This window comes from Manacus vitellinus, unplaced genomic scaffold (genome assembly GCF_001715985.3).
Source record: "Manacus vitellinus isolate BGI_N305 unplaced genomic scaffold, ASM171598v3 scaffold_0_pilon, whole genome shotgun sequence".
NCBI classification, from domain to species: Eukaryota; Metazoa; Chordata; class Aves; order Passeriformes; family Pipridae; genus Manacus; species Manacus vitellinus.
Genome location: NW_021938789.1, coordinates 41,881,349 through 41,894,992, shown reverse-complemented (window position 1 = coordinate 41,894,992; position 13,644 = coordinate 41,881,349). Strand labels below are relative to the sequence as shown.

At 38.5% G+C, this 13,644-nt stretch overlaps 1 protein-coding gene across 1 annotated transcript; it reads left to right on the top strand.

Moving 5' to 3' along the window:
- The first annotated feature begins 91 nt into the window (after positions 1-91).
- LRIT3 (leucine rich repeat, Ig-like and transmembrane domains 3) lies at positions 92-13,420 on the top strand. Its single transcript, XM_008933266.2, has 4 exons — positions 92-207; positions 1,430-1,908; positions 9,977-10,282; positions 11,313-13,420. Exons 1-4 carry the CDS (start codon positions 92-94, stop codon positions 12,377-12,379), a joined length of 1,968 nt encoding a protein of 655 aa, XP_008931514.2. The 3' UTR covers positions 12,380-13,420.
- Positions 13,421-13,644: the final 224 nt, after the last annotated feature.

Genomic DNA, 13,644 nt, shown 5'->3' with positions numbered 1-13,644 from the left:
TGTCTACATGCACGTTCGTAGCACACTGCACATGAGTGCTTAGGAATAAAGTTTTCAAATTTTTTCATGTCAGTTCTGCTGGGAGGAAGCCATGTATCTGTTTATTTACTTCTACTTCCTAATGAGCTTTTTTGAAGAAGTTCTTGGGTTTTGTCCTTCACAATGCACTTGCGTTTACCATGGCAGAAGTGATGGCACTGGAACAAGGTATATATTTTATTATTTGTTATATAGGGCAATTTATAAGAAAAAGGGTTAAAGAAATTGGAGATAACATTCTCATACATTACCAAGTAATTCTAGAATAGTTGAAATAAACACATATTTTACACTGATGTTCTATGGCTAGCAGCATTCCTGAACAGGAGCAGATGGTGATTATGGCTTTGTACTTGGCAAATAGCTACTCTAAATCTTCATTTTTTGCAGAAGGCAATTTCTTTCTGCTCCTTGATTTTCCTGCTGTTGTAATGTCCTTTCCATTTCTACAAACTACTTAACTACTGTAAGGTGGCTCTGATTTAAATAAAATACAGTAGTTTGTTATTTTTTTAATCTAGAGTAAATAATGTAATTTTTGATAATAAAGAGGTTAATTTGAAATGTGGTGACCTGGTATTATCATGTCAATTTTAGGAGGTACTCTTTGTCATTGCTCCTTACTGTCACAGCCTATCTGGTATAAAGCTGCATGAGAAAAAAGTAAAATAGAGGAAGAATCTAGAGAAAAGGGGGAGAAAATTAGACTTACTGAGGGCAGGGGAATCTTCAGGCTAGTATGTGCAAACAATATACCCCAAAGAAATGAAAAAGTATACTGACACCTGAAAATGCTGAGAAATCCATTTCACTGAAATCAATTGGAGCAGAAAGTTCTTAGCATCTCTACAAAGCAAGTAATTCATAAGTAGACATCAGAAAGAGAGAGAAAGCTCTTCTTTACTCAAATATGCTTTGGTATGTTTTGAATTATCAGTCCATTCTGAAAGGTAAGTATAGAAAATGCTTTTAATCTTTATCATACAGAAAAATTAGATTAGTAATCCTATATTCTGAATTTTAGTAAATTAGATGGCATGCAGTTCCCACCTGAGATACATGCATGCATTATTCCTTATACAAGGGCTTCTGTTTTTCAGTTGTCAATAGAGCGAGGGATGCACAGAGGACGGTGCTTACATGCTTTAGAATAAAGCAAATCTAGATTTCATGGGAAAGAAGGATCTTTTCTGTTTTGTATTCTTTTTCTCTTTAGAGGCTCCATGTTTGTGGAGTTTGTTCAGCTTTTAAATGCAGAGGGTTGTCCTTCATTTCTGGTAGTAGTGTTGCAGAAAGTAATAGCATTTGCATTTAACTCTGAAATTCAAATTTCTGAGAAATAAATGCCAGTATCTCTCTCCTTTTCTTTTTACTTTCCCCCTGGTGCTAGGTCCGTACTCTGTAATGATCCTGACATGTATGAAATCCCTGTGAATGTTCCTGTGGATACTGTAAAACTTCGAATAGAGAAAACTGTCATACGAAGGATTCCAACTGAAGCCTTTTACTACCTAGTAGATCTCAAATACCTGTGGGTAACGTACAACTGTGTAGCCAACATTGATATCAGCAGCTTTTATAACTTGAAACTACTGCACGAGTTACGACTGGATGGTAATCTGCTCTCAACTTTCCCTTGGGAATCACTGGCAGAGATGCCCAACTTACGGACTCTTGATTTACACAACAATAAAATGACCAGCATTCCCGCTGATGCTGGCCGGTACCTGAGAAACCTCACCTACCTGGACATATCCAGCAACAAGCTAACCACCTTGCCATCAGACCTGATGGACATCTGGCCCCCCTTCTCAGGAACTGTCCTGTCCAAGAACACAGACATTCTGGTGACACAGAGAGTCATTTTGGGTATGTTAAACAGCCTCTCTTATTCCTTATTAAAATGTACCTAAACGTTAAATTGCAAGTGAGAGCAGATGGGGGACCAGCCTGGGATTCAGGAGAGTGGGTTTTATCCAGATCAGTCTTCTGGTTTGCTCTGTGATTATTTATTTATTTATTGTTGGTGACAGAAAACCATAAAACTAAGATAGTGACCTCCATGTATGTTGATATCTCACGATTATAAAACTTGAGAGAACCCAGTCTATGTGAATATGGGCCATATGGAGTATTCAGTAGCCATATAAATGCAGGACTTATACAGTGTTTCTGGTGACATTTCTGTCATCTCTGTATGTGTTCTCAACTGCGAGCATGTCCATTTGCGGGTGATTTTCCCAATGGCTCACAAGCCAAGCAAGTAGCTGGGAGCTGATGCTCATATAAAGCCTGTCCTGTGACACAGTGCTGCAGATAGTGTTGGTGGCTCAAAAAAGGGCAACTCTGCTCTCTCCAGGGCCCCCGTTGACCTTGCATTGTTTTAAAGGTAACTGATTATCCTGAAGTTTTTCCCAATTTACATATTGAATATGAGAGAGAGTAGGAAACTGATCCCTACAACTTCAAGGTACTTTTTAGAATTTTTAAGGCAAGTATATAAGAATGATTTGGTCACACTCTGACTTTTTTAATAATTTTATCCATCTCTCTATAGTACAATTATATCAGTTCTATTTGTGGCTTTGTGCTGTATCTTACACTTTCTCTCCACTTCTTAGTCTTACAGGTACTCCCTTTCTCTTCTGCAGTCTCAGAATGTAGCTGGAACAGTTCTATCAACAGTGTTCTTTTCTGTCACTGTTTACATATAAGTGCTTGTTTTGACTTTTTTTGTAGTGTAGCAAGCGGAAGGGAGGAAAACCAGCTGGCTGTCTCTACTGCAGTAGTTCTATAAGCACTGGTAAAGATCAGCTCTGTGTTGTACTGCCTAGTATTTCCAATTTCTTGATCGAAAGCCCCACTATTCAGTGCTCATTTGTTCAGCTGTTTTGTTTTACAGCAGAAGCTGCAGTTTGAAACTCATTTAAATGAGATTTTATATAAGTGACTTAATAGATGCAAGTGGGCTGAACAACTTATATGCATGCAAATTGTAGGTTTGCGGCATTAAAGGATCTTTGTTTATTCAGGATTAAAAAAAAAAAAGAGAGAAAGCTGTAAAAGTAAGTCCATCTCAGTACTCCTTTCCCTGTCCCCACACTGAAGGCTACAGGAGGCAGTAAAGTAAGAGCTGACTGTGCTAGATCTAATCCTCCTCGTGATCTGATGAGGGAGTCCCAGGGGTTAATTGGTTTCCTTGTCTTACACGGCCCTCACCACTTAAAAAATAAACCAAAAGAAACTAAAAAAAACCCTAAACACCACACCCTCCTAGCATCCCCTTCCCCCTCCCCCCCCCCCCCGAAAAGAAAAACTAACAAACCAACAGAAAGAATAAACACCAAAAAATCCTAAAACCACACGCACACTTCTCTCTTCCCCTCACCCCTGGCAACCATCTGCATGCTTCCTTAGTGCAGGCACATTGCCAGCCTCCTCTAGTCCTGGAAAACCCTCTAGTGCCAGCATTGAGTTCTTTAGAGACCTGAGATGTGACCTTTGGACCATTTTCTGTTATGAACTACAAATGGGTTTTAACGCAGATCTTCAGAGGGACACACCCTGTGAGTTTAAACAGCACTTTGCTTCTCTTTTATTTTTTACTGTTAGGTGCTAAGGAAGGTGCTGTGCAGCCATCACAGATTTGTATCTGAGAATGCAAAATGCCAGGTAGTACTTTTATTGTGTTGCGTTGAATAAATCTACCTTATGTAAGCTATGAATTAATTAGCTGAATTTTTTTTTTTGTCGTTGACATCATAGCTTTCTGATGAGTATATCCCAGTGAAGAGAGACAGTGCTTGCTACATAATAAACTCTGTTGTGAGTAAGACAGTCCCCTTCCTCTGGAGATTTGACAGTGCAAGGCTCTTTATGTCATGGGTTATTTTGACAAATTTACTTAGTCTTCACTGAGTGCTAGTTTTGTTATGTGTATTGCAAGTTGTAGTTACAGCACTTGCCCTCACTCGCACTGTTGATGGACTGCTACAAAGCAGTTGTTTTTCAGGAATGAATGGTTGATAGAAACTATCAGGCTAGAAAGATCACTTAGGAGTTGAGATGTCTCTGTAATGCTCCAACCATCTCTAAGGAAAAGTTGGCTTTGGCACTCCTGTCTCTATGTGGCTTGTTGGAGCATGAGGGAGAAGAAATGTATCCCATAGATACTCTCCGCCTCCTCTGAGTTGGAGATAAAGATCACAGAGGTATGTGATCAGGAAGGATCACATAGGATGCAGATCCAGAGGAACTGAGCCCTTCTGGTAAAGTCATAGCTGTTCTTAAAGCCTGTGTCCAGACCACCCCCATAGCCTCCTGTGGTAACCTCCTCCAATGCTTATCTATCAGGATAGTGAGAAAGTTTCTCTTAATATGTAACCTCAATCTCCCTTACTACAGACTAAGCTGATTACCTCTTGTCCTACAGGAGATGGACATACAAAAAAACTAATTACCATCTCTCATAGTAATCGTTCATGTTTTCCTTCCCTGTTTGCCATTCTAACTAATCACACAGATTTTTTTTCACCAGTTGCTAATATAGTTAAAATAATGTGAAGGATTTTTTGATTGGTGGGGGTTTTTTGTGGTGTTTTTTTTTTTGGAGGAGGAGGAGGTGGAGGGTGTTTCTCATTTTCTACCATAGCTATTGACTCCCTTTGGACTCTTTTGAGTTTTAAAAAAACATGTCTCCTAAAGTGTGATGCCCACAATTGCATGCTTTCATGCTTTGATGCTCAAGACTGTCCTATGTAGTTCAGCTATTCTCTGTGAGAGCATTCAACCTGACTTATGTACCTCCTTAGAATGGTAACTGCAGCCTGAACTCTGCTAGAAGATAGAACCCAGAACAAACAAATATTGTTTTTGTCTAGTCAGGGAAGCAGCAGATTCTAATTAGTGTAAGCAATTGTGTCTTGAGCTGTCATCTCTCCCGGTTCTGGCAAGATAAGATTGCCACTTGTATTTAGTTAACAAGATCAAAACCAACAAAGCCCCAAATTCAGATGTTTGTGCATATGTGTTTTTTACCACCAGCAGGCAATTTTATCTTCAGTGTCTTCACTGAGCATCAAGAAGGTTGCAGGTAAGAAAAAGTTCAGGTTCCTCATGTTTTTTTCAAGGACTCTTGGAGGAGCCAAAGACTACTGCCAGCGGACTGACATGTTAGCATCTCCTTATTCCAGTTTATAATCTCTGCACTAAGAGGTTTGGATTTTTTAAATACCTCCCTCTGTATGATGTTCCTCCATGTGTGCACTGTGCTAAATGAAAGTGGGTTAGGGAATGATTCCTGGCCTTATGGCCAAGTGACCCACTCTGGTTCTCATCCAGTTTAGGGCCAGCTCTCTTTAAAGCTGGCTGTCCATTCCACACTTTGTAATACTTAGCCCTTGGTTCTCTGTGGGCTCTACAGGACACTGCAGTGACTCTGAAATGTAATTCCATGAATCAGGGGTGCTTTTCCTTCACTCTAACCTGCCTGAAGGAATGTGGGAATTGCCTTCAAACCATACAGCTGTGCTCTTGTAATAAAAATAGCAGGGGTATGTTGTATGCCTTATGGAATGATAGGGTGATAGAATAGTTAGGAGGTGCAAAGCCTACTGCACTGACATTGGGGGTAACAACAGGACAGAGAGAACCACCCTTGGTGTGGTGTCATCCGTAAGCCTTTCAGGGAGCAATCCTTGAGTGCAAACTGTCCCTGGAGCTACTTCTGGCTTTGTCTTGGAAATGCCCTTTGGAACAGCTCAAAATAAAGCCGTGGAGTGAGCCGACAATTAAGCAGTGCAGATGATTGAGGGAGCAGTGTGTGAGTTCTGGCCCTCTCTTGGTTACCTCTGGAGCCACAGCCTAATACTTTGATCCAAATTACAAATGAGTTTCAGCACTGGCTGCTGTAAGAGATTGACATTTCTGGCGTGAATGATGGCAGTAGCATTTTCCATATTGTGTACTCTGATGAGTCACTGAGAGGAACAGAGGAATCCAGGATTTAGTAGAGTAGCAGTTAGATGAGATCTTTCCTCTGTTGCACGTAGAGGTGCCAAAAATTTGGAATGCTGCAGGTCCCTCAGGCTCCCAGCTGGGCCATTGGAGAGATACTTCTTTTCCTGAATATACTCCCTAGCAATTGCCCTGTGCAGAAAACACTGCAACACAGTGTTGGATGCGGATTTTACTGTTTAGAACCATGGACCAAAATTTGTAGCTTCAGTGGGAAAGAGCCTTGGTTGGGTTGGCCCAAGCTGTGGTGAAAATGTCTATCAGCTAAAAACTTGAATATTTTGCATCTTACCATTTTGCAGCAGCTGAAAAGCAGTTACACAAGTTAAAGTCTGAGTCTGGTTACTGATTTACAAAGTAAATTTTGCTCATAGCTATTTCAAACGCTAAAGTCCATATTGACACAGCACGGGGAAAACACTGCTTACTGAGAAGACTACAAAAATGTGCATGGACATATACATGTATTTGCTGTTGTACATGCAAGCATACATATAAATGTGTGACAGTAAACATAAAATATGCTAAATCTAGAAAGAGAAAGGTTTTTAGAGCAATTTATATTTAATATTTAATGTTAAAATAACACTGCATTGGTATATTGCAATGCATAAATATTTATCAATATTTGTTTTGCCTTGGCTAGTATTTCTTTCTCAGATCAACAAGCTGCCTTAATATTTCTACAAAAGAATTCAGCGTTTATAAAGATTTTCATCAAAAACATGTGCCATTGGAGACTCATTATTTTTATTTTTACTTCTTAAGTAATTAAGGGGATTCCATCTTATTGCTTTATTAAAGTTCCCTATTCTTTTCCATTTTCTTATTTTTTCCCCTTTTTAAACTTTTTCTTTATTCTTTCACATGTTTGTTCTCACTTCTACCATCTTGTAAACACAAACTGTTAAATTTCAGAATGCCCCTTGTAGTTTGGAAACTAGGTTTACATCCACATTTCTGTTCTCTTCAATATCTAACTGAAATGTAATCAAATTCAGTGTTTATCTTTGCTTCCAACTCACTAGTGCTTTTGTCTTTTCATTTTGGGAATTCACATGACTTGATGCTTTACAATGGCTAAAAATAATGTGAATGCTGTCAGATATTGGCAAGACACAGGTAAATAGAAGGAATGTGCTGTGGAGGCAAGGAAGGAACTCCTGTAGCTGTATATGTTATCTGTATTTATGTAAGTCCTGCTTTTTAGCCAATTCCACTGGGAAGCAAGATGGATGGGGGAGATGAGCTGGCTAACTGATGTAACACTCTCTTTGCACTACACGCAGAAGTGGAGCCGTCTGGGACTACAGCTTTACTCTGAAGTTAAAACCAGGATTTCAGAATGACCTGAGATGGCCAAAGCTGTGTCCCAGACTGGACTAATCAACCATCCAGTCTAAGGACTGTTCATCTTTTCTTCATCATTCCTTTTATTTTGTCAATTTCCGATACTTACTTTAACAACTTGGGTTTTCTTCAGGACACTGCAAGAATAAGAAAGCCATGTCTGTATAAAGGGTGGTCTGGGGAGTGGTGGAGTCACCAGCCCTGAAGGTATTTAAAAGATATGTAAACGTGGCACTTAAATACATGGTTTAGTGCTGGACTTGGCAGTAGTGGATTAACAGTTGGACTTGATGGTCTTAAAGGTCTTTTCTAACATAATCATTCCATGATTCTATTTCAATAACAGCTTTTGAGCGCTTTGAGTAGGTTAGAAACAGTAATAAACCTCTTCCTTTCCTGCAGTAAAGTTTGTAGGATGCAGAAAGCTGGCAGAAATATTTTCTATAGCATTTAACATAACGGAGAATCTGCTGCCTAGTATGTGGGAGGGGAGCTCTGCTGATGCTGCAGATCTGTCCTGATTAATGCTGTGGGCCCAGAGTTCCTGCTCTGCTCCCTGCTTGAAGCACAGCTGACCCCTGCTTCTGTCCTCTAGATAGCACAGGGGCCATGCCAGGAGTTCACAAGCATTTTTCACAAGCAGTATTTGCTATGGAGGAACTTCAGCAGTTGAGGCCCCTTGTTTCAAGGGAATCCTGCTTTCCCTCTTATACCTTAGGGGAGTTCAATATTGAAATGCTCATATAGTCTATTTCTAAACAGAGTGAGGAAAATTGACCCCTTATAAGCAAGTGAGAATGAAAAAAAAATAACGAATATTACAGGAGTATTTTCTGTAACTACAAGCTTCCCTAATTGAAAAGATGAGCAAAACTAATTACATGAATGTGCTCAATTGAGCAGAATTTTTATAAGCACAAACAGCTGATGTGCCTAGATATGGAAAACACACTTGGATGGCATCTCTTTTCCTTGTGAATTTATGTGTGAAGATAATAGGCAAAATTTTTATATTTTGGAGGTGTTTGGGTTTTTTTGTTTGTTTGGTTGGTTGGTTTTTTTTGTTTTTGTTTTTGTTTTTTAGGAAAAGCAGTTCTGATACAGTTTCCTTGACTTCTCCTTCTCTGTTCTAGCAAGCAATAAGTAGTGAATAGATGTAAAATCTCTTCTGTCTGGAAGGAGTGAAATTGGATTGTGATGTCAAAGTCACGGAATCTCTTCAGGTCAAGTCTTGTTTTAAAGAGTGGGGATTAATTGAGATTCACCACAGTTTTAACCAATCACTACCATTGTGCTTAAAATAACCTAATCTTGGTCTGGTGATAAAAGGAAGCAGTAGTTAATTATTCATGTATTCTTTCATCTGTACATTTTTTCAGAACAAAACAAAGCATTTTTCCATTAGCTGTTTTGATAATTCTTAACAATACACAAAACAGGTGTTTCAGGCTTTTTTTTTCTTTTAATATTTGTTTGACTTTTCTGTTGAGTTCATCAGTAAATTAAATAGGGAGGGGTTCTTACATAATATCCCTTGTTTCAGACTATATTTATTATTAGTACTCAGATGAGAAAGGTATGCTTAAAAGTATAAGTCAAATGAGAAAATATTTGAATACATGAGTGACATGCTGTGTGGCATTTTACCTGGTGAAGTCACTGTTGCTCTATGAAGGTCAACATAGTGGAGTAATAAATACTAGCTGAGGATTTAAACTGATATTCCTTAGAAATGGATATTTTCTTTCAACACAGTACGTTCACAAAGGTGGAGAAGCCTCTCATTCAAAGACTGGAATCAAGAAGCAAATGTTATGGCCTCTGACAGAAGAGAAAGAGAGTTCTTGTATGCCCTCATAAAAATATTGTAATCATCAGGGGGTTTTGTGGTCCTTCCTATTTTCTACCCCTCTGCTATTCTTTTTATGAATATATTGCAAAGGCTGTACTAAATTGAAGCCAGACTTCTAACAATATTGTTATTTAGTTCAGAGCCAGATAAGAATTTTATTGGCCTAAAACTTTAGCTTTTATCCTTTTTTTTTTCAAGGGACAGAGATGTTGACGTAAGCTCTAAACCCTTAAATCATCATGTTCTCTGCAAGCATTGAGAAAAGGGTCCTAGAAGATCAAGATGTAAAAGCCCAAACAAGGACCAAGAGCAGAGGAGAGTGACAGGAAACAATAGTCCTGAGAAGCTGTCTTTCCAGAAGGCACAGGCAGGTTAAAATGTATTGTCAGTCTTAAGACATCTTTTCAAAGCATTTTTTCCTAGATAAATGGTAAAGTTAAGCAAAGGTAGTGCTACTACATTACTATGCTCCTGTAAACTTCAGTGAAGAAAAGGTCTAGCTTAATAAACATTCACACTGTTCTTCCTCACCTCTGAAAATACTCCCCCACCAGTCAGCTGAACAAAAAAGACAAATTGAAAGATAAAAGATTAACTTAGAACAGGTCCACAATTGTCCTTGATTGTACTTTGCGGTAGTCATGCATCACACTGTAACCACAATATCCATGTATTGCCTGACAACATTTTTTTCTTCCCCCTCTTTCCTCCCTGCTTCAGGTTTTCAGGACAACCCATGGTTCTGTGACTGCCGCATTTCAAAGCTGATTGAATTTTCCAAAATCGTGGACAGCTCAGTTGTGCTTCTTGATCCATTGATTTCGTGCAGTGGACCTGAGAGCCTGGCGGGAATCTTGTTCCAGAGAGCTGAGTTAGAGCAGTGTCTTAAACCATCTGTGATGACATCAGCAACAAAAATCACTTCCCCTCTGGGAAGCAACGTTCTGCTGCGCTGTGATGCGACTGGGTACCCAACACCACAGCTTACCTGGACTAGGTCAGACAATATACCAGTGAACTATACAGGTACAATTGCTCTTTTATAGGAAATGGGAGAGCCAAACATTTTTGGGTTGCTTGTGCTTTGAGATCATTGTAATGAGTAACAATGGACCTTGCATTGCATCAAGTTGGCAATTGTATCTGTGCAGCAGCTGTTATGAAATTCTTTGTCTAGTTCTTGGTCTTAACAGGTCCATCAGGCTGTTTTGATTCTGGATGTGGTGTATAATAACAATACATATGGAAGGGAGAAATGCATGAAGCAGGGGAAGGATAAAGAAAAATGAAGATTGGGTTAGTTGGGCCCTAACTCAGAAGCTGAAAAGCAGAAAGGACAATTTGTTGCTGAAATTTCTGTTTTGTTTCAAAATGTTCTTGTTAAAAAATCCATAACTAAGCCACTTAAATCTTAGCTTTGTAAACACAGGATTTTCTAAATTCATGTTTTCTACGTTATTTGCAAATTTTTCAAGGCTGTCATTATCTGATATCATTCTAGCTGCTGTGACAGATATTTATGTAGTAACTTAAAAGTAAAAACTATTTCTTGCTAATGCAAAGTGGTTAGCAGTTATCATAGGTCTGAAGAAGGTAATAGTCCAGAGTACTGAAATATCTTAAGATAAAGGTAATTTCCAATAGTGTTCTAAATGGCCAGTATGGTCAGTGTCACTTGAAGTCAGTGAGACATATTTAAGAGTCAACAGCAACTTTAAGACATTTGATTTTGCTTTATGTAGTTGTGTTTTACTTAGTGAAACTGCAAATTATGTTGTAATTACTCCAAACATTCATTTTCATTTTGACCCAAACTGATCACTTTTATTTAATAATATAATATGACTGGGAATTCCATAGTTTGTGTTGGGAGTTTGATTTGGTTTTGGGCTTTTTGTTGTTGGTACTGTTGTTTTTTTGTTTGTTTGTGTTTTGTTTTTAAAAGTTTAATATATGTGATTCCTTTTGGCAGAAATAACTTAGGGGAAGAAATAGTCTAATAATGTTTACTTTCTCTTTATCTCCCATTCATAATACTCTTTGCATTTTTCTGTAGTAATTCAAGAAACTCCTGGAGAGGGTGTCAGATGGTCCATAATAAGCTTGACAGGAATTTCATACAAGGATGCAGGAGAATACAGATGTAAAGCCAAGAACTTGGCAGGAATGTCAGAAGCTGCTGTTACTGTCACAGTGGTTGGTGTAGTTACTACAACTGTGTCACCACAGAAGTATGGAAGGAAGCAAGAGGCTGAGAGACAGAATACAACTCAGGAGGAATCCAAGCAGGAACCTGAGACGACAACCACACCCCTTGCCACTACACAGAGCACAACCACAGCACTGGTTAGCACTGAAAGATCAACGAACATCATGTTTGCTGACAAGAAGCAACCCAGGCCCATGTTTGATGGAAAGAAAAATTCAAAGGCTGTGACAAATGGAAACAAAAAGCAGACTGGGGAGATAGGCAAGAAAGGTGAGGACACTCCCTTGAATACAGCAGGTATGCCTGAGCAAAATATCACTGTGAAGAATCTAAGAGTGATCAGTGAAACTGATGAAAGAGTGACCTTAACCTGGAAAACTGTCAATGCCACAGGCAACTCCGCAGTGACTGTATTGTACTCCAAATATGGTGAGAAAGATATGTTGCCTCTGAGCACTGATTCTAACAAAAACAGAGTCACAATTGATGGTTTGCAACCTAGTACTCAATATATGGCATGTGTCTCACCCAAAGGCGTGCCACCTACAAAAGAACAATGTGTTATTTTCTCCACTGATGGGTTGAATGATGAAAGCAGTTCTGAGTTTTCTATTCTGATAGTGGCCAGCAGTGCAGCATGCATGGTTGTTTTACCTTTGATATTTTTTTTACTCTACAAAGTTTTAAAACTTCATATGAAACCAAAAAGTGCAAAGGAAGCTGACCTTGCAAAAGAAACCTATGTGAAATTTGAAACACTCTCTCTGAAACCTCGAACAGTGAGTGCAGGAGAGCAGCTCTGGGCACGGAGGTACACCGATGAGTCGGAAAGACTTCTCCTTTGCTCTAGGTCAAGCATGGATTCTCAAATGACCTTCAAAAGTGAGGGTTCTAGGTCAGAGTATCTGTGTTGAACATGAGTGAGGGTGGAAATGGAATAAACAATAGGTAAAATTATTCCAAAATGATGATACTGCATCTGGAAGCAGGTTGATGCTAAGTTGTGGTCAGAATATGATATCTGATATAATACAGTCTACTGGATGTGTAGAGTGGTGAGTAGGAGGGAGAATAGAAGAAAAATATTACCTGTTTATTTTCTTTTTTAATGTTTGTGACTTTGGATGTGAAGGCATGATGTTCTTCAAAAGATAGATACAACTTTGAAATGGTTTCCTGGTTAAAAATATTCTATTTCTTGTTTTTATTAAAATGTTCTGTTTTCTCTTCTCTCATTTTAACATATGATATCCCAATTGCATGTATCAAACACTAATCACAATCTTCATGAAAGTGATGTACTTAAAAATAGAAGGAAAATAGTTTAAACTACTTCTATTGTGGTCAAAACTTTATTTGAAAATACAAGTTTTTTCTGACATCAGCTTGTACTTTGAGATGTCATTCAGGTCTGTTTGTACAGTATCTTGGATTGAAAGTGTTCTCAGGTCAGTGAAGACTGAAGCTACGTAGCCACAGTGTATGGGCTCTTGAGAGGTACAATACATATCATGTTGTCATTTTGCAGATGCTGTTGCAAAGGGCAAAGAAACTTCTTTAGTATTCTGAAGCTCAGATAAGATATTGTGAGTAACTCTGAGAGAGACACTAGATAATCATGTTATTTTACATCAGATGATCTTTTTGCAAAATCTCAGCCTTAGAATTTTCTTGGATGCACCTGTCTATATACCTCAATTTTAGAAATCTGTCCAGAAAATTTCGTGGTAGTGTGTAATGCCACACACACTCTTATAGGACTATATATTACACAGATATTGCACAATATTATGTACTATGCTTCAGTAATATAATACATTTTGAGATACAGTATGAGGAGGTTTTGTCCCCAGGTCATGCTGGGTGTGAGTTTCAATGAGCACAGTGAAAGTTAATTGTGAGTGTGCTTTCTAATGTTTAAAAAATCAGGAATTAACAGTAATAATGAATTCAGAGTTGCCTATTAATGATAATAAGGGATTGTCTGTTCTGAGGCTGCTTTTTTGATGCCTGAAGTAAATAACAGAATTTTATTGTTTTAGATTCAGATATTATGGTTAGAAGTATGTATGAATTGTGAACTACAGTTTTTCCTAAAAATTACAACTGTGTTGTTTTCTTGGACCTTTCTATGCCTAGAGGAACTGTTTGTTTTGCTAGGAAATAGGGAATTGTCATT